Here is a 20,911-nt window from a genome sequence, read left to right on the forward strand (position 1 = left end):
GGTGCCCCGTTTTTTATTTTATTTTATTAAGTAATCTGTATATCCAATGTGGACTCGAACTCACGACCCCAAGATCAAGAGTCCCATGCTCTACTTACTGAGCCAGTCAGGTGCCCTTCATTATATTCTTTAAAAAATTAAATGCTCCCAGCAACTATATTAGAGTTGCTTCTAAGGTGGGCCAAAACTTCAACTCTGGCTAGCTTCAGCAAATGGAATTTATTTGGGGGATCCTAGGACAGCTCACAGAACTAAAAGAATTACCTAACAATCATGACTTAACGAAGTTTGTGCACAATCTCTTGTGCAGCCCCTGCCTCTTTTCTCTGGTTCCTCAATCCCAGATGTCAGATTCCTAGGGACAGAGAATCTGGCCTAGTCAGGTCTGGTGCCAAAGAGGGATGGGATATATAGTACTAACCTGGTCACTGGGGGCGACTGCTGTGTGTCATTGTACACTTCCCTGACCAAATAGAATTCTTGTTGCTCTGGGGGCAACCACCCCTATAACCATAATATCAGTTTATGCTATGCTGTTATCTTCTCTGTAATTGCAAAGAAACGTTTGAAGGTCAAGGGATTCTTGTAACACAGGCTCTAGGGACTATTTGATTTTGAATGTTTGTTTATTTATTTAGAGAGTGTGAGTGGGGGAAGGGCAGAGAGAGACAGAGATAGGATCCAAAGTGGGCTCTGCACTGACATCAGCAAGCCTGATGTGGGGTTCACACTCATGAACTGTGAGATCATGACCTGAGCCGAAGTTGGGCACTCAACCGACTGAGCCACCCAGGTGCCCCTGTTTGATTTTGCAAAGGCCACCTGACTCTGACTGATGCCTGCATCTGGCAAGAACCAGTCTACTCTTTCAGGCTTGAGTCAAGAGGCTTGATCTTTTTTTTTTTTTTTTTTTTTTTTTAAGAGAGAGAGAGAGTGCAAGTAGGGGAGAGGGGAAGAGGGAGAGGAAGAATCTTAAGCAGTCTCCATGCTCAGCATGGATCCCAACACAGGGCTCGATCCCATGACCCTGGGATTATGACCTGAGCCAAAATCAAGAGTTAGACACTCAACTAACTGAGTCACCCAGGCACCCCTTGTTCATGATTATTAAGCCCAGGAGAGGAAGGAAAGAAGAGATGTAGGCATCCTTGGCCTGAGCACATGAATGCCTATCAGAGGTGGTCCTGTCCATTGGAAGTCCAAGGGGCATTTTTGTCCCATGGGTTGTAAATCTTGAGTTGTACTTGGGATGCTCAGATCCTTTCTGAAAGCATCTCTATCACCCCAATCTCAAGAAAAAGGAAAAAATGGATGAGGAAAGGCTGCCCTGTGAAAAGAGGTGCCCCAGGTTCTCAAACATGAACCACTGCCAGGGAACTTTCCTTTCACTGCCCAGCACCAACCGGGGGGGCTCCTTCTCTTCCATCCTTTAATCAAGAATGGAAGGCAGAATTTCTCTTGAGCAGACAAGAGATTGGGAAAGAGAGAAGGGATTAATTGCTCAGTTTGCTGGTAAATATCAAGCCAGGGTCAAGGCCAAAGAGAGAAGGTTGAGTAGCTGGAGAAAAGGCTAGATCTGCAGAGATGAGGTGGGCAAGGGCTGGCCGGGAGCTTGGAAGATGAGGTCTGTACAGCCTCCCAGAGGACAGGGCTGGTCTGTTAAGTCTCTAGTGTATATTTAATGCATACATGTTGCCTGGGGGCAAGGCAGGGTGGAGAAGGAAGCAGGTGACTTTACTGGGCCACAGCACATGGCAGCAGGTGGCTCCTGATAGGGTGAGTCGGATGTGTGACGCTTCTGCAGAGCCTTTGTGTGATGGTGTACATGGTCCAGTGCACAGCGGAGCCCTGACCAGGGAAGGATGGGAGCTGAATTCCTGCCCATGCTCCACTTACCATGAGCTTGTGAAGCTGCAGAGATGATGTGGGCTTGTTAGCATCTCCTTAGCCTTCAGCTTACAGCTGGTCCCTGATGAGCCTACATACAGAGGTCCCTTTGCTTGGGCCAGTTGGCATAAGATTCCAGAACTGCTGAGGTCCTCGGACCTGAATGGCATGCCTCTCCTGGTAGTAAGATGGAATTTTTAAAAATGTGTCTTGAGTTTCTCTGTTTAAGACTAAAGAAGTCAAATAAGGTGATACCTATAAATGCCATTTATAGTCCAAGGTGTCCTTGATAAGGGATAAATATTTTTCCCCAGCCAGTGAGCTATCCTTGGCTGGAAAGGAACTTCTCTTACTGCTGACATGGTGGGGTCTCACTTGGGAGTACGTTCCATGCCAGGCATGTGGCAAGCCGGTACTGCCTGGGACCTGGCGCTGAGGAGACTGAGGGCTGAGGGCAGCACTGCTTCCTGAAGAACGATGGTGGGACACGGCTGCCCCACGTAGGTACCCCACACACAGGAGAAAGAACTAGGCTTTTACTCGTTCAGCAGAGAGGACAGCAGCTCTAAGCTCTTTACCTGCCTCATAAATTCAGGATAAAGGAGCAGAGGGTTGCCATGAAAATCTTTGTCTTGATACCCTTGAGCCACTTAAATTGAAATGAGCAATTTAAGCTCAAATTAAGCCTGTGTGGAGTGTCCACACAATTTACTCACGTTGCCCTGATGCCATGGTTGGAGTAGAGACACCCACCTACATTAGTCCTTCCTCTCTGGTTGAGCAGATGCAGGAGCTGGAGCAGAGGCTGCTGGAGGCAGAGCAGAGAGCAGAGAATGCGGAGACCCAGGTAACCGGGGCAGGGGATTGGTGGGACTGTGCAGCAGAAATGGCCGTTGGCCTTTCCTGATCCTTTTCATGGACACACACAGACATACTCATCACCCTGACAAGCTCCTTGTGGGGACAAGGAAAACCAGCAGTCATGTGATAGTTCTCCTGAACAAATTAAGGTTCATGGAGCTCTCTTTGGGCATGAAGGAGTCTTTGGGTAAGGGTTAGTGCATGAGTGGGTGGCTGGATTAGTCCACACAGGCCACGTTATGCTGAGGTAACAGGTCTGACGTCTTAGCACCTTCTCACATTTATTTCTTAGTCATGGTATCTCTCCATTGTGGGTTAGCTGGGGATTCTGCCTCCCATAGGGACTTGGGGGTTGAGGCTGCTGGAGCTCTCTCCAGCTTCCACCTGGACCCTCTGAAACATGCAGCCTCCTTGGTTGCCATGGCAGGAAGAGAGCTCTTAAATACTTCAACCTAAAAATGCTGAGTCACTCCATTCAGACCCACTGGTGGGAGTGAATTCCATGGCCATCTGACTATAAGAGGGCTGGGAAATATTGAAATCACAGGGCCATTCAGTGAACAGCAAATATCTCTGCCACAGTGAGATTTAAGCAGTTTCTCTCTGGGCTGTTTGTCCTGCCCAGCTTGTCCCTGTTGGGGTCCCCAGAGTTAGATGGCCTGATACCCAGCCATTTCTTTTTTGTCAATTCCTTAGTTTGCCCAGATGAGGCTTAATAAATGGTTATTGACTTAATTGGCCCCAACTGCTCTGGGTGAGGGCTCTGCCTGTGAACCATGGGCTGGGGTGTCAGGAAGTATCCCAGGGCATGTGAGCAGCTATTTCACACACACATCCCAACCCTGTGTGATGATGGTACTTTTAAGGTGGGTGTGATGGAGGAGAAGGTGAAACTGTCCAATCTGAAGAATGTGGACTCAGCCGGCAGCCTGCACCGGAAGTACCAGGAATTGCTGAAAGCCATGCAGAGCAAAGATGAGCTTATCAGCCAGCTGGAGGCACAGCTGGAGAAGCAGGTAAGCGCTGACTGCAGAGCGGCACCAATGCCCTCTGCAGCATCCATTGCCATTGGCCACACCTTCGTGAACAGACCCCCTCTGCTTGAGCCCTCCGTTGGTGGGGAGCTCACTCCCTCCTGAGACTGTTCTTTTGCATGGAGATTTAACTATTAGAAGGTACAGTGGGAGCCAGGCAGGGGATGGATATAGTGGGGAAAGAACCTTGGAGGCAAATTGATCTGGGTTTGGATCCCCTCGCTAGCACCTGCTGCTCTCTGTGGGCAAATAAGTCATTGATTCACATTTTACACATCTGTAAGGTGGGGGGTATAATACGCCATAGGGCTGTCCAGAGAGTGAACTCAGGTATCAGACATGAAGTTGGTGTTTGGTAAGGAGAGCCTGTCTTTCTCCACCCTGGCCTTGACATGACACCTGTGGTTATCAGAGCAGCTCACAGCTGGGCAGTCAGCATTGGTCACCTGGTTGGCCAAAGTTTCTCACTGAACTTGAGCAGGCAGAGGCCAAAGTTGCTGCCTCCTCTGAGGCAGGCAAGGCCTCTTGTCCTGAGCACATGGGTGCCCAGGAGAGGCCACTGCCCAGCATTCCAGCTACAGTTAGCCCCTTTGCTCCAGAAAGGGTATCTGAGAAACATCAGTCCGCCAATTCCCTGTATCTAGCCTCCTCCCCTTTACAGTTCAGTTAACTTCATCTGATGCTGTGCCTTCCTTCTGTCCTTGGCCTTACCTACTGGTTATCCCCTGGTGCCAGAGTGCCATTATTTCCAACAAACACCCTTACAGTGTGACCAGATGACTTTTAATTTTCCACATGAGTATTCTTCCATGAAGGTCCCAGCTAGTCCCAGAAGTATTTTCCCACCATCACAGGCAAATTTGTAATCATTCATCAGCATTCACTGAACATACCCATTGTGCGATGTGCCTTTGTATGTTCTGGGGCACCCCAGCATGTGTTCCTGAAAAATCATGGAAAAATAGAATGTGGACACATGCAATCTTTAGCCAGTCATTGACTTTAAAGATACCTTACCTCCTTTTTTGAGTGGTTCACAGAAGTGGCAGCATCTGGGGATTAGTGGGCAAAATGATTCCTGCTGAAGCTTAGATCAGAAAAAAAAATTTTTACAATAATAAAAGGTCAGAATAGAAAGAATGCTGTTCTACAAGTCCGTAGACCTGGGTTTAGTTCTGGCTGTGCTGCCCAAACTGACAGAGGCAAGTCACTTCACCCTCTGGGCCTCAGTTGCTGCAGCCCTATAAAGAGGGTATCAAACTAGGTCAGGGGTTGGCAGACTAGTCCTTTAAAGGGCCAGATAGTAAGTACTCTCTGGTCTCTGTTGCAACTCTTCAGCTCTACTGTTGTATCACGAAAGTAGACAATTCAAAGTAGACAATTCGTAAATGAATAGGCACAGCTGTGTTCCAGTACAGTATTTATAAAAATAGGCAGGGCAGGGGGCGTGGACCAGGTGGAGGCCTGGACTGTGGCCAGTTTGCAAACCTCTTAAACTGGATAACCTTAAGGTCCTTCCAATGTTCATTGTGAATGTTTCTTGTGTATCAAAGGACAGCATTCCATTTTCATTTTCATTTTTTATGTAAGCCCTAACACTTAGGTTATTAACCAGTTCAGAGTTTTTTTGTTTTTGTTGCTTAAATAATATTGCAACTAATGATTCCTAAGCTGTGGGTTTGTTAAGTCAGCAGTGTATACATTTAAAACTTAACAGGGGTGCCTGGGTGGTTCAGTCAGTTAAACGTCTGATTTCAGCTTAGGTCATGATGTCGTAGTTCGTGAGTTCGAGCCCTCCATCGAGCTCTGTGCTGACAGCTTGGAGCCTGGAGCCTGCTTTGGATTCTGTGTCTCCCTTTCTCTCTGCTCCTCCTCTACTCATGCTCTGTCTCTCTCTCTCTCTCTCAAAAATAAATAAACATTAAAAAAAATTTTAACTTGACAGATACTATCAAATTGCTGCCCCAGAAGACCTTGCCAATTTGTATAAGAGGGATTGTTTTCCAACATCCTTGACAATATAGGATATTTCAGACTTTTAAATTGTGTTAGTTTGATAGAGGAAAATGTCTTTTATGTGCATTTTTAAAATTATGATTGAGGTTGAACAGCCTTTCATGGTTTTCTTTCCCTTTATTTCTCTTTCTGTTGACTTCCTGTTAATATTCTTTTTGCGTGTATTTATTTGTTTGTTCATTTCAAGTTAGCCCTCTGTATGTAAGTCATTTGTGTTGTAAATCATCCCTCAATTGGTCTTTTGATTTTGTTTAAGGAAACTTTTTTTTTTGTCATGTAGTAATTTACAGTGATAGTATAGACTTTATTAGTCTTTTTCTTCATGTTTTTTGGGGTATGTATCATGCCTAGGAAGCCTTTTCACACTTTAAGAATATTTTTAGGGGCGCCTGGGTGGCTCAGTCAGTTAAGCATCCAACTTTGGCTCAGGTCATGATCTCGCAATTCGTGAGTTCGAGCCCTGCATCAGGCTCCGCGCTGACAGTGCGGAGCCTGCTTGGGATTCTCTCTCCCTCTCTCTCTGCCCCTTATCCACTTGCACTCTCGCCCTCTCTCTTTCTCTCTCAAAATGAATAAACTTAAAAAAAAAAAAGGGGGCGCCTGGGTGGCTCAGTCAGTTGAGTGTCCGACTTCAGCTCAGGTCACAATCTCGAGGTCTGTGAGTTCAAGCCCCGCATCAGGCTCTGGGCTGATGGCTCAGAGCCTGGAGCCTGCTTCCGATTCTGTGTCTCCCTCTCTCTCTGCCCCTCCCCCGTTCATGCTCTGTCTCTCTCTGTCTCAAAAATAAATAAATGTTAAAAAAAAAAAGTATTTTTAAAATTCATAAATGGATTTATTGTTTTTCCATCAGATCACCCCCCTCTAATTGCTTGATATTCCTTCTTGGGGCTTCCCACCTCCAGTTGTTCACTAAACCGGTGGCTGCTATGACTAATGAAAGGCCCTCTGTTTCTTGCAGAAGCAAATGAGAGCTGAAGAAGCAAAAGTTGTCCAAGAAAAAGCTGCAAAGATCAAAGAATGGGTGACCCTGAAGTTAGCAGAGGTTAGTTGAAAACCCATCTCGGGAAGCCTGGAATGCACATGCAATGCGAGTGGGGTCCCTCCATCCCAGCATTTTTCTGCCTCCTGTTTGTGGGGCCTTGACTGACCTCCGTTGTGTTAACCATGTGTCCTCCATTTAGCTTAAACCCTGAGACTTGGCATTTTCACCTTTCCCTTCCTCCTGTGGTGCTTGGGCTTCCCTAGAGCTCGTGATTAGCTTTGTGTTTGGGGAGGAGTGAGTCTCACTTCTGAGGTGTCATGCCATTTTCTTCCTGAAAGCACACACACCCTTACGTCTACCCTCCCCACTTCCTCCTCTGTCCTTTCCATTCTTTTCAAGTGGTTTTTGTGGTGGTGGTAAAATATACATAAAATTTACCATTTTCACCATTTTTAGTATGCAATTTAGTGGCATTAAGTACATTCACAATGCTGTGCAACCATTACTACTGTCTATTTCCAAAACTCTCATTACCCCTAAATAGCACCTGTGTATCCATTAGACCCTAGGTCCTCTATTCTCTCATCCCCCAGTCCCTGACCACCCCAGTGCCTTTTTTTTAAAATTTTTTTTAATGTTTGTTTATTTTTGAGAGAGAGAGAGATAGAGCATGAGCAGGGGAAGGGCAGAGAGACAGAGAGAGAGAGAGAATCTGAAGCAGGGTCCAGGCTCTGAGCTGTCAGCACAGAGCCTGACACAGGGCTCAAACTCATGAACTGTGAGCTGAAGTCAGATGCCCAACCAACTGAACCATCCAGGTGGTTGATAGTCCCAGTCCTGCTTTTTCCACCTCTAGCCGTTCATTTCTGTAGTTCATCACTTGCTGCAGCTTAATTTAGGAAAACTTGGGGCTGGAAGCTACAGTGATACTCGCAACAGAAAACAAAAAGCAAAACAAAACGGAAGGGATTTGAAGTTTGGAAGAGGACAAACATCAACTTTTCTTCCTCTGTCCTGACACAAGTGATTCATACGTGCAGGAGGTATTGGCTCTTTTTGCCTCCCGTGTTCTGCTGTGGATGCACATCTCAGGTCACCTGCTAGACGACAAGTGCTTGGGAACAGAACTGATACCTGGTTTGCCTCCATATTTGCTAAAAGGTGCTCCAAAAAGTGGGTTGGGTTTTATTCAGAAGAACATGTAGCAGCCATGAGATGGGTCTCATAGATAATAAGTTTAGTAAAAGAAACCAGACCCAGGGGTGCCGGGTGGCTCAGTTGGTTAAGTGTCCAACTTTGGCTCAGGTCATTATCTCACGGTTTGTGAATTCGAGCCCCGTGTCGGGCTCCGTGCTGACTGCTCGGAGCCTGGAGCCTGCTTCAGATTCTGTGTCTCCGTCTCTCTCTGGCCCTCCCCTGCTCACACTCTGTCTCTCTCTCTCTCTTTCAAAAATAAAATAAATATTAAAAAAAATAAAAAAATAAAAAAAAGCCAGACCCAGAAGCACATGCTGTGTAATTCCATTTAGACAAAAATGGGCACCACTAAGCCAATGTGCGGAGGGTGCATACTTCGATGATGAAACCCGGAAAGCAAGGAAGTGAGTCTCATATACCTAGAAGAGCGGTTGCCTTTGTAGGAAGGGAGAAACACATGGCCAGGAAGGGGTAATTTGTTGTTGACAGTGCTGGCAGATTCCTGTTTCTTGACCTGTGTGGTGATCACATGAGTAGTCACTTCACAGTCATTTGTTAAGCTGTTCATTGATGTGATATGTAGTTTTCTGTGTATTACATTTCACATTTTTTTTTAAAGAGGTTAAAATATCTAGAAAAGGTGCAGGGGCTGCCAAATAGACTTCTGTCTCAACCCAAACTGGTTAGCACAGAGGAAGGGGGTAGGTCAGGGCTCCCTGGGAGGGTCAGCCCTGGATTACTGGGGCACCAAGTGTTCTTTTTTCAAAGATTTGATCTTAAAAAAGGATTTTTAATCTTATTTTGAATTCTATGCCTGAACCTGTAGGTTGAGTATTCTAAATCTTTTTCTTTTTGGGCAGCTTGAGTTGGAGAATCAGCACCTGAGGAGTAGTAATCAGCAGTTGGTAGAGCAGGTGGGAGCCCTTCAAGATGCTCTAGAAGGTCAGTAGGCCGGGCTTTGTGTGTGTATGTGCGTGCGTGCATGTGCGCACATGTGTGTGTTAGGGCGTGGGCCGAACCCGAGGGAGCTCTCAATATGCCTGTTTTTCACCCCAACCACAGCTCTTCAGATGGCACCTTCGGGAAAGTTGTTGGTGGCCCCCCAGGAAACCCCAGAGCAGGATTCTGGCTCTTCGGGGCCAGGGACCCAGCCGACAGGGCAGGACCGTGGTCCTCAGGCCCAGGGTGCCCTGAAGGCAGCTATGCCTGCACCTTCTACAGGTGCTCTGCAGAGCAAGGACTGTGTTCCTAAAGCAGGAATTTCCTTGGAGGATTCGAGTTACATCATGGTCCATCCTGGAGAAATATCAGAGGCCAAGACCTTTCCACCTCGTCTGGGAAGAGAGGGCTCTCCCCGCCGGCTGTGTGTGAAGTCTCGCACCCACAGACATGGTTCGGCTTCCTGGGGTGAGGGCCTGGTCATTGCTCAGGGTGGGACACTCCCTGGGACAAAGAACTCTGCCAGGGAAGGTGGTCCGGGCTGCAGCCTGACTCTCCCAAAGGTGCGGGCCCCCAGCAACCCCCGGGACAGCATCCAGCTGGCCAAGCGGCACCACAGCCAGCCCCAGGTGGGCCCTGGGCCCTTCAACCACGTGGTGAGCATTGAGGTTGGGACCCTCTCAGCCCTCCACCCCTCCAGCCTTCCTGAGGTGGAGGCCCGAGCTGAGCTCCGGGAGGAACCAGAAAACATGGAGATGGAGGAGCAACCCCCAGCCGGGAAGAAGGAGGAAAGAAAGAGCCCGAAGGCTCCCAGAGCTGAGCCAGAGGAAGTGGATTTGGGCAACAAACCTCCCACACCCCCTCTGCACCGGTTTCCATCCTGGGTAAGAGGCACAACCTGGGAGCTGGGCAGAGCGGCAGAGCTGCTCATGAAGCACAGCCTCATGCCTTCACGCCAAGTGTGAGATGAGGCTCTCATCCTCACGGCCAACCGGCAGGGGGTGGGGCCAGGAGTGACTGGATGGTGGCTGGCTGTCATTTAGGAGCCTGTGCCACGCACCAAACCGGGCGCTTTGTGCACATTTTCTCATTTAATCTCCGCGACCCTTTGAGGTGGTACAGTGCCGTGGTGAAGAGCACAGGTGCCAGAATCAAACCACTAGGGTTGAAGTGCTAACCGCGTCACCTGAGCTAGTTACTAAACCTGTGCACCTCGGTTTCCCTATCTGTAACGGGGGGATAATAGTACTTCCCTTACCAGGCTGTGGTGAGGGTTGAATGTGCTAGCAGGTGCCTGCGGTGGTGGTTCACAGTAAGTGTTGGCCATGATTGTTATTTCCAAGCCTTAGCTTCCTTACTTGTAACACTGGATAAGAGAAGGTGATGTCTGGGGGCATTGCCTCAGAATCGATGATCTGGCGTGGGGAACACCGAGGAGACAAGACCAGCCGTGCATTAATCTTTACAGAGCTGGGTGATGGCTACATGAGGTCATTCTTTATTCTCTTCATTCCACTTTTGTGTCTGTTTGGCATTTTCCACGATAAACAGTTAAAATAAAAATGGGGGGCGGTGGGTGGACATGAATGAGGTTGTATAGGGAGTGTGGAGGATGAGATGAGATACTGGGTGTCGAGTGTGTAGCTCAGGGCCCAGCACGTGTGCAGGACCCTGTGTGAGGAGTCAGGTGCTGTTCCTCTTACAGATGGGAAACTGCTGTCCCCACAGACTTAGTTACTTGCCCAAGGTCATGTAGCAGTCAGTGAGGAGCCAGGCTTTAAATGTGGGCCCCGCTGCCTCCAGAGCCCAGCTCTCACCTTCCAGCTGTACTGCCTCTTAGGGGACATCACAGTGCAGATGTCAGCTTCTTACTCATGCTTGGACCCCTGGATGCGTGTGAGGCAGGTGGTAGGAGACGTCTGAGTGTCAGGCTCCTGGCAGCACAGGGAGCAGGGTACGGGGGTAGAGGTTGGGTACTTCCGGGCGGTACCACCTTACACCACTGTTCGGAGAACTGCCTTTTCAGCAGCATCTTCCGGGGTCTCCTTTTGAAATGCTGGTGGTCCGGGGAGCCTCAGCACCCCAGGCATATGGGTCACATCCTTAGCAGTGCTTGCTGGCCAGCACTGATCACTGCAAGGGGGCCTGATAGCTGCAGACACAGCCATGCCTGGGAGTGGGGCCTCTGGGGAGGGCTAGGACAGTCTTCAGGCCATATGCTGCTGACCTGTCCCTGAAGCTCCAGGATCATGGGAACATCACACAAGGCACCTCCCCAAGAGGAAGGGTGAGGTAGAGGGGAGAAGAAGGAGTGGGCAGAGAAGGAGCAAAGGGGTGGGCAGGGTAACAGTGGAGAGGATGTTCGAAAGGAGGGCAGGGCCAGGCCAGGCTGGACCACCGCAGACCATCCCTCCTCTTTTTCATTATTGTCTGGTAACTACAAATGCGCTAGAATCCAAAAGCAGAGGCAGGCAATGAGGGAGCGTTCGGGCAAGGGATGTGACAAGAGGGCTTAGCAGGTGTTACCAGAAAAACATGCTGCTCACTTTTGCCATTTTTGCCAAAATATAGCCGTCCACCGTGATGGCTCAGAGCAGTTCTTGTCTTCTGCCTGTACAGGTTAAGAGGGTGTTGGGGGGAGGAGGAGAGTGACACAAGAGGAAAAGGGAGTGAATATAAGATGCTCTGGACAACATTTTCCCCATGTGAACATCAGGGAAGCTCTGGGGATGAAGGTTTGAAGGAGTATCAGGTGTTCCCACAGGCCCTCCCTGCTCTCAGCTGGGTCCTGGGGACCCAGCAGTCGGCCATACCAGCCTACAGAGGAGCTGTCTCCTGTTCACAGCCCTCATTGTAACTTGCTCCCAAGAAACACAAGATAGGTGCCTACCCTCTCTTCTCATGTGGGACCACCTGGGCAGTGACCATCTGAGAGGAAATCAAGACTAGAAATTGGAAATCGAGAGGGCATTTCTCAGGGGAAGGCGGCAAATATACTGATTCACCAATTCAAGCATGCAGAGCCATTTTTCTGTTGATTCTCAAAACAACCTTGTGAGTTAGGCAGTCAGTCGATAACTTTTGTGAAACACTCCCAAGTCTGTTTTACCCAAATCCCTCAAGCTTTGCTTACATTCTGTCTGTGAAGTTAAAGGAATTCTGTGACCGGGACTGGCAGGACCAGTCTCTTCCTGGGATCCCCTTTCTCACCACCCTGTCTCTTACCTTCCCATCCCTCTGCTCAGCTCAGGGGAGGTCCCACCCAGCCCTCTCTCCCCCACGTGCCCCAGAGCTGCTGCTCCTCTCTGGGGGACATCCCACTAGCACCTCATGGCCCTTCCAGCCCCAGTCCCGCTGCCTCCCTGAGCCAGCCAGGCCCACCTTCCCTAGTCCTTGTGACTTTCCTGTCACCTGAGAAGGTCTTTGTTTCTCTTTGCCTTGAGTGGAGAAAAGAGATCTGGAAAAGCACAGGCAGAGCCTCTGGGTTGTTTGATCAAAACCGTTAGGAAAGCTCCTTAGGCCTGTGGGCCTCTTTCAGACCCAGGAACGCCAAGGGGTAAAGGAGAACTTGAGGGTGAGGGTTCTCATCGATGTGTCTTCTACAGCGGGATTCAGGGTCCAGGTGAGCTTAGACAAGCTTTGCAGGTTGGGCCTAACCATGAACGTAACGTTGTTAGTGTTGGAAAAAATTGTGTCCTAGCTTCCAAACAACTGGCTTACAAAAGGGCATGCCTTTGCCATGGGGCTCTGACTTCCTCATTATCAACACTCCAGCTTCCAGGGGTGAGAGCCAGAGACCCAAGACCTCTAAAATGGGTAAGATGCAGAGAAACAGGTCACTGACCCTCTCCTCTTGAACTTCTTGTGTGGAAACAAGAGAAGAACTGAGTATCTGTTGGACGCTGATTATATTCCAGGTGTTAGATGTTTCCATTAATGATTTTATTTCATTTTTGTAACAGCCTGACAGGTGAGTATTATCTCCACTTCAGAGCTGAGGAAAAGGAAGCTCAAATATAACTTGCCTAGGATTACCCCAGCTGTAATTGGCCAAACGTGGATGTGGACCTAGGTCCACAGCCATCCTTTTACCTCCACACCCAGGAGGTGCTGGGCTGGGCACAGAGCTGGACTCTGACCCTCTGGGGTCTTCCATTCCAGGAGAGCCGGATCTACGCGGTGGCTATGGCTGGCATGCGGCTCTCAGACGCATCTCCCAGAACTATTGCCACCTGTTGCGGTGAGTCCCAAGTGAGCCCCAAATGGTAGACAGGGTGGGCATGCAGGGAGAAGACTCTGAGGGCCACCTGGTGCTCCATCCAGGCACCCTGTTCCCTCCCCCAACAGGTGAGGTTCAGTGAAATCACAGCCAGGGCTAAGGGAAAAGGAAGCTGTGCAGACAGGAGTTGCTCATTACATGCCGAGTGGGCGTGGCCTTGAACACCAATTACAGAGCTGGAGGAGACATTAGAGGCGGGATCCTCCAGCCCAGCCTCCCACCTGCACTGGCTTCCCCTCTGTAGCACCCAGGACTGGGAGGGGGCGGGACATCTCCCCCGTGCCTTGATTTAGATGAGCCTCCTGAAGGAACCGCATCCCCGCCCTCTGGCTCCTGAGTCACTAGCCAGCCACTGAATCCCCACAGTGATGTGAGGGCTCCGTAGTCTCATGGTTGGTAACTCACCTTCACACAAGTGGGACTGAAGAAATTCGCAGCCCCATGCTGAGGATTGCCACCCTACCTGTCACCTGGAGTGCTCTTTCAAAGAACTCTCTCCATGGATCTCCTCCTCAGTCTGCCCAGGTCTCTGCTACCGCAGGCTCCTGAGTGAGTTATGGCATCTGAGTTAAACTCATCCTTCTTTTCCACCCCCTCCAGCTTCAAGCCCTCCTGCCCTTGCGTCCCCTGGGCCTTTCTCTGGCCTTGTCTACAAGAATGTCACCGTGCCTGTCTACACAGCCCTGAAGGGGGTAAGAAGCTGCTATCCGAGGAGGGGGTGTGCCATCTGGGAGGCCCCATTCATTCAGTGGGGCTCTAGGGTCAGGCTTCTGCACACGCGTGACTCTGGGCAGGGAGCTCAGCACCCATATATATGTAATTTTATTATTTATTAGATCTTAATTATAAAACTTGTATGTTTACAAAAACTTGAATCCATATGATCATGGGCAAAGTGGAAGGTTAAAGTGAGGCCTATGCCTGCTCCACCTCTCCTACCCATCTTTTCACACGTCTGTTCCGGGAGGATTTCTTCCAGAACTTCTCGTATGTGTTCAAACATATATTCCTATGTGTACGCTCATAACATCTCTATATGTTTTTCTTTGAGTATAGTTGGCACACAATATTACATTAATTTCATATCTATGTATTTTTTTAACAAAAATTAGGTTTAACTGCAACATAATGTTTTCATACACATTTTTGTCTCCTTTTGTTATTGGTTTTTGAGATCAAGATAGTAATACTTTGTAAAACTTTTTATAGAAGAATCAGAAAGCTGAGGCACCTGGGTGGCTCAGTTGGTTAAGCTTTCCGCTTCGGCTCAGGTCATGATCTCATGGTTTGTGGGTTCAAGCCCCACATCGGGCTCTGTGCTGATAGCCTGGAGTCTGCTTCAGATTCTGTGTCTCCCTCTCTTTCTTCCCTCCCCCACTTGTGCTCTGTCTCTCTCAAAAATGAACATTAAAAAAAAAGAGAGAAAGCCAAAAGTGAAATCTTCTTTCACATTGCTTCTCCCTAATTCTTCACTCCAGAGGCAGCTATCATTAATGTTTATTCTGTGAGGCCTTCTGATGCATCTGCAAATATCTTCTGTGTCTGTGTCTCTGTCACACACATGCTTGCACGCAGCGGGGATCATATTACACACGTCCTACCCTTTGCTTGTTCACACTCCCATCTTCCTGCTATACCTCCATGCACAGCTCTGCTTCCTCTTTTAGGGCTATCTGCTACCCCTTGGTATAGATGCCCCATAGCCACCTTAACCTGTCCTCCACTGATTGACAGTTTAGGTCTTCTGTTTTTCTCTAAAATCAGTGTTGCAATGAACATCAATGTGCAGATATATCTCCGTGCACTTACATATAATGTATACGTACTTCCATAGGACAGAATTTTAGAGGTGAAATTTATGGGCAAATGATATGCATATTTTAAATTTTGGCAGGTTGTACCAAATTACCTTCTGAGAGGTTCTATCACACTACGGAATATCTTTTCCCCCACACTTTCACCAACATTGAAATGGTCTTTTTAAATGTTTGCCCACTGAGATGGCCTCTTATTTCCTTATCCCCACACGTTTTTAAATCTCCTGTCTCACACTTGGCCCATGGAGTGGCATTCTGGACCCCTAGTGGTGGGAGCAAGGGTCACACTGCCAGGTGTTCAGCCTAGATGGGGCAGCTCCTTTGGGGACCACAGAGGCTGGTGTGGGGGGGCCGAAGGCCCAGGGGAAGCATGGAGGTGAGGAGAGTAAGGTCGGAGCTGTGCTGGCCACACCCTGGGCACATGGAGCCGGAGTACAAGTGCCCATGGGAAGGGGCTTGTTTTGCAAGGGGAGCTGCAGTGGGGGAGGGGCCTGTCTTGCAGAGAGCCACGCAGATCAGCACTGTACCCTTTGTGGACGAGTCCTCTGGGTCTGACGATGACTGCAGCTCTCAGGCGAGTTTCCGAACTTCGGTCCCCTGCTCTGAGTCCAGGAAGACCAGTGGACTGGGCAGCCCTCGGGCCATCAAGAGAGGTACAGAGCGGGGAGCAGAAAGGTGCGGGGTATAGCAAGCAGACCCTGACCTCCTCCCCTGGGTGGGTGTATCTGGGAGTCCCTGCTTGACCTCTGCCCATGACCCTGAACTCCAGACTCAAAGGTCCTGGGTCGGTGAGGAAGGCTCTGCAGCTCCCGGACTGTGGAAGCTGGGAGAGGTTTGGGATCCAGGCCTTGATGACTCCTTCTTCAGCAGGCGTCTCCATGTCCTCGCTGAGCTCCGAGGGAGACTACGCCATCCCCCCAGATGCCTGCTCGCTGGACAGTGACTACTCAGAGCCTGAGCACAAACTACAGCGCACCTCGTCCTACTCCACCGAGGGGCTGGGCGTGGGCGGGGTAAGCTAGGAGTGTGGCTGAGTCCGGGCAGGGTGGGAGCAGATCCCTGTGAGATGAGGGCTCCCAGGGGAATGGTGAGGGCTGGGGCAGAGGGCTGCAACAGATGTGAGGCCCTGAGGAGTGGACCGGGCGGGGGGGTGTGCAGCTATGAAATCAAGTACACACAGACCCTGTGAGGAAGGAGAAGGAGCCTGGTGAGCTCCTTAGCAAACCAGGGCTGGCCAGTGAGAAAGCACACTGTGGCTCACTGAGTTACTTCGTTTTAACCCCATGCTGGCCCTGGAACGCTGAGAGCTGAGTTCTTACAGTGTGCCAGGCACCATGCTCAGTGTTCTTCGTGCCCGGTCTCGTGTGTCCTCACCATCCTCTCAGAGCTGTTAACCCCATTTTACAGATAAGAAGACTGAGGCTCAGAGCCGTGCCACAGACCCACATCACTCACTCCCCAGTGCTTGTCCCACACCACCGTGCCACTGTGTCTTCATCTCCCCTCTGCCCCAGCCTGGCTGATGTGCCCCTTGCTCCCCAAACCTCGCTCTCCCTTCCTGCTGCCTGCAATAGCCTTTTCCTCCTCTTGGCTTGTCTTTGAAGGAAAGCTGACTTTTCCTTCCGGGGCCGGTCCAGATTTGGCTCTTCCCAAAGCCCTTCCTGGCCATTCTCTCCCTCATGCAGCCCCTGGTCTGCCACCTTCTCACAGTCAGGTGTTGTCTTCCCCAGCCAGCAGGACCCTTCCACAGCGGGACCACCTTTGCTTTAGGCTAGTTCTGTTTGAACCCTTAGCAGGGCATGGTACCCTGAAAATATATATAGTAGGTACTCAAGAATTGGTTTTTAATTGATGACAAAGCAGTGACTCAACTGGGCCATTTTGTCCTGTATGACATCTACAAACCCAAGTGATTCCCTTTTTCTGTCTCCCCCTCTTCCCCCTATACCCTCCCACCCCCATAGGAGTCCCTGGAGAAGTCGGGCTACCTGCTAAAAATGGGGAGTCGGGTGAAGACGTGGAAGAGGCGCTGGTTTGTCCTGAGACAGGGACAGATTATGTACTACAAGTCCCCGGTGAGACCCTCCTTCCCCAGAACGGTAGTCAAAAGGACCCCACCCCAAACTCAGAACTGTGATGGGCTGGAAGAGGGGTGGTATGGCCCACGGCCAGAGGGCTAGGTCTGGCAGGTGGGGAGAGGCGACCTGGCTGGGCACCCAAGGCTTTGAGCCTTACATGAGGCCATGAGGCTGGTTACTGGTTCTTGGAGTCAAATCAGGCACGGAACAAAGGCAGTTCTAGATGAGTTGGCTGGGTGATTCCTTCTTACTTCAGAAACTGATTTCTCCTAATGCCTGGTCCTGTAAAAGAAACTGTTCGCAGGCTGCCCTCACATCATCTGGGTTGTCCTAACAGAATGCATTACCTCTTCCACCTCCTTCCTGTACAGTTTGGAATTAGGAAGCCTTGGATGTTGGGCTCCAGTTTGACAAGACATCCCTGGGGAACCAACAGTAATGTTTTCAGGAAGGCAAAAGGACAGTGTCTCTTGTGCAACTCCAGCTGATTGTCCGTGGCTGTCTGAACACCATGTTGAGGATACTGGGCCTGTATCACTCAATGAGTAGTTATGCTGTGACTGATTAGTAAGGTGTGCAGGCACACTGGGAAGGGTAATGGGGATATATTTGCCACTTATTTCCACACTTGGTTTAAAGGTTGTGATAGAATTTAAAGGTTCTATAGCTCTGTAATAACCTGGTGGCTTCTGACCCAGTTTTAAAGGCTCAATCTATGCTTTTTGAGGCCTGGGTTAGGATCCGTGTCTCTAATCATTGCTCCATTTAGCTAGAACTGGGATCCAGAACAAGTTACCCATCATACCACAGCGCAGGAAAGCTTAGGAATCACTTTCCCCTCTGCCTGTGGCCTGGAGTAAGATCTGAAAGGAGAATGATGTGCTCTGAGAAGACTCATACCATTTTCCTCCCCATTCCTGTCTTACAGAGTGATGTCATCCGGAAACCTCAAGGTCAAGTGGAACTGAATTCCCGTTGCCAAATTGTTCGAGGGGAGGGTGCACAGACATTCCAGGTGGGCGTTGCTAGCAGCTAGGATTTTAGACACAAGAGGTGCTAAGTTTGGCTATGACTATGATAGAGACAAAGATGAGGCAAAATGAGCATGTGTGAAAGACATCACATCCACATTTGGATGTGATCCTAATTTGTGAGTACTGGGAAGGAAGAAGAGACAGAGTGAAGGTAAGAGAGACCGGGAGAAAACAATAAGGAAAAGAAGGGAGGGAGTCCCAAGGTGGGAAGAAGGAAGGCCCAGTGGTTTCAGGGATTTGTGCCACCTCAGAGCCAGGTCCCTGGCATTCCATCCTCCTGTCTCCCTGCCGCTGGCCCCCACTCTGCCCTCCACAGCTTATCTCTGAGAAGAAAACCTATTACCTGACGGCTGACTCACCCAGCCTGCTGGAGGAGTGGATCCGAGTACTGCAGAGCCTGCTGAAGGTCCAGGCCATTGGGCCTCTGGCCCTGCCGCAGGGTGGCATCAAGCCCACCGTGAAGGGCTGGCTGACTAAGGTATGGGAGGAGCTGGTGGGGTGGAACGTGGGCCCCGACAGCCAGGGGGCCAGGAGCCTGGGTCTTGCCCTCCTTACAGCTCCTGTCTGCAGGAGTTTGCTCACAGGGATCAGCTGGTTGGCCTCACAAAGTGTCGGTGAATGAAAACAGAGACCAGAGTTGTTAGCACAACAGTTATCATCAGGACAGGAGGGAAAGGAATGTCTTGTACCTATTTCAAGGTTATTAGGAGTTGCTGCCCATCCTTGCCTGCATCTACTGTGCCTCAGTATGAATAGTGGGAGGGTGTGATGTAGGCGAGGTAGGTGTGGCCCTTCAAAGACAGAACATCCCAGACCTGCCCTAAAGGTGTTTGAGGTAGGGCTTTTCTGGCTATGAGAAGCAGAGTTCCTATTAACCCCCAGAAAATGGAAGTTAACAAGGAAGCACATTAACTAGATGAGAACGCCATCAGGAAGCAAAGCCCCTCGTATGAGCAAGCTCAGCAGTCTTGGCTCTGTCTCTGCGTCTGCTTCCCCTTTCATTCTGTGCTCCTGTCACTCTCCTCTGTCTGTTGTGCACTTGCTGTTCCCTAGTGATTTATGTGTTAGCACCAGGGTTGTTAGCATCCCATGCCTGCCCTGGGTGGCCTTGCCCTCCCTCTCAACATCCATAGAGCTGACTAGCAAGTTCTTCCTGTGTCCATATGCTTGGAACAGGACATCTGATTGGCCTGGTTAATCTTTTAACGGCATGTAGTGCAAGGGTGAGTGGGGTGTTACAGGGTACCCGCCACGGACCTGTGCTGTGAAAGGGCTGGTTCTGTTAGTAGGGCGTCTGGGTGGCATCTCCACTAAGGACCTGAGTTGACCAGGGGTTTTGAGATCTGCCTCCCTGTGGCTTCTCTTTGCCAGTCCTGGATTTACTTCTGGGATTACCTGGTTCTCACAATGCTGTCTTAATTTCTGTCTTCTAGGTAAAACATGGCCACTCCAAGCTGGTCTGGTGTGCTCTTGTTGGGAGAACCTTCTACTACTATCGGAGCCATGAGGACAAGGTACTCCCTGGCTTCCTGATAGCACCCACTCTCTGCTTTCTCCAGACCACATTCCTAAGGCAAGGCCCCAGTTTCTCCCTCTATCCCATCTAATTCCACCACAAGCACGAAGCCAGCTGGTTGGATCCCTCTAGACTGAATGGCCCACAAATTCCACCTGTGGGGTCTATCTGTGCTTCACCAGGCAAGCCTCAGCCAGGGAGCTGTAGTTAACTCCCTCATCCCGTGACCAGGCCACATCTATGATGCCCAGCCCAGCAGGGACTGAGGGTTCAGAAAGAAGACACTCCCCCATTCCCTGCTGGCTCTCCCATTCATGGAAGGCTCATGTTCGCAGCGACCCCTGGGCCATCTGCCTGTGCGGGATGCACGCATAGAGGAAGTAGATCGATCCTGTGACTCAGACGAAGACTATGAGGCTGGCGGAACCAGGCAGTTGCTTTCCTCCCACTGCACCCTGGTGATTCACCCCCGAGAGCACAGCCCTACCTACCTCCTCATTGGCACCAAGCATGAAAAGGTAAGGGAGGGGGCTGGGCCTCCATGGCCAAGCTTGGTCCTGTGATTCTTGTCTTCCCCTTTTCCTTTCTCAACCTCCCCAAATTCAAGTTTCTTTCCTTCTGGACATTTTGGCAACTAGTATTCATTCCCTGGTTGAACTATTCCTTATACTGAATTCACTCTCAGTGACCAGCATCTCTCCACTGGGGCCATGGGATAGCACCTCAGGCGTAGAAACTTGGGTTCGTGTTCACCTGATCCCAGGTCTTCCCTCTTAGAGACTGTTGGCCTTGACTTGTGTCAGCCAAACTAGCCTAACTTTTCCCTGAGCTTGACCCTTTCAAGGAAGCTTCTCTGGAGCTCTTGTCTCCATTCTTCCCACTCCAGTCTCATCAGATGGCTTTCCATCCCCTTCCAGGACACGTGGCTTTACCACCTCACGGTGGCTGCAGGTGGCAGCAGTGCCCGGGTTGGCACTGCCTATGAGCAGCTCATTGGGAAACTGATGGATGGGGAGGGAGACCCAGGTAAGGCAACGGTGGCCGTCACTGCTTGGGTTGGAGGGTGGCGGCTGGGTAACGGTTGGTCAGAAACCCAAAGAAAGCATTTCTGTTAGCATTTATAGCAGCGTTTCTGAAGCTGTTGTAAAACCATCTAAGCCACAATAGGGCATTCCCATCCACGCTCCAGAGCCCCTGTTTCTGGTGAGATTCTGAGGTGACCACTCTGTATCTGGGGGAGTTTATTTGGGAAGCAGACTTTCCAGTGGGTC

At 50.0% G+C, this 20,911-nt stretch overlaps 1 protein-coding gene across 7 annotated transcripts in view; it reads left to right on the forward strand.

Moving 5' to 3' along the window:
* The window catches only part of PLEKHH1 (pleckstrin homology, MyTH4 and FERM domain containing H1), a 53,012-nt gene that overhangs the window by 19,835 nt on the left and 12,266 nt on the right, over positions 1-20,911 (forward strand). For 4 of the 7 annotated variants that reach the window (XM_053224599.1, XM_027065991.2, XM_027065992.2 and 1 more), the window contains exons 3-17: positions 2,672-2,734; positions 3,615-3,764; positions 6,757-6,840; positions 8,838-8,919; positions 9,040-9,800; positions 13,078-13,156; positions 13,796-13,887; positions 15,515-15,665; positions 15,880-16,025; positions 16,977-17,087; positions 18,019-18,105; positions 18,441-18,602; positions 19,558-19,638; positions 19,976-20,158; positions 20,558-20,666. In XM_053224599.1, the coding sequence (XP_053080574.1) occupies positions 2,672-2,734; positions 3,615-3,764; positions 6,757-6,840; positions 8,838-8,919; positions 9,040-9,800; positions 13,078-13,156; positions 13,796-13,887; positions 15,515-15,665; positions 15,880-16,025; positions 16,977-17,087; positions 18,019-18,105; positions 18,441-18,602; positions 19,558-19,638; positions 19,976-20,158; positions 20,558-20,666 (2,341 nt within the window). The remainder of the gene's footprint in view (positions 1-2,671; positions 2,735-3,614; positions 3,765-6,756; positions 6,841-8,837; positions 8,920-9,039; positions 9,801-13,077; positions 13,157-13,795; positions 13,888-15,514; positions 15,666-15,879; positions 16,026-16,976; positions 17,088-18,018; positions 18,106-18,440; positions 18,603-19,557; positions 19,639-19,975; positions 20,159-20,557; positions 20,667-20,911) is intronic. The other 3 variants (XM_027065996.2, XM_027065994.2, XM_027065993.2) reach the window with 3 other exon arrangements.

Source organism: Acinonyx jubatus, chromosome B3, assembly GCF_027475565.1.
Source record: "Acinonyx jubatus isolate Ajub_Pintada_27869175 chromosome B3, VMU_Ajub_asm_v1.0, whole genome shotgun sequence".
Lineage (NCBI taxonomy): Eukaryota > Metazoa > Chordata > Mammalia > Carnivora > Felidae > Acinonyx > Acinonyx jubatus.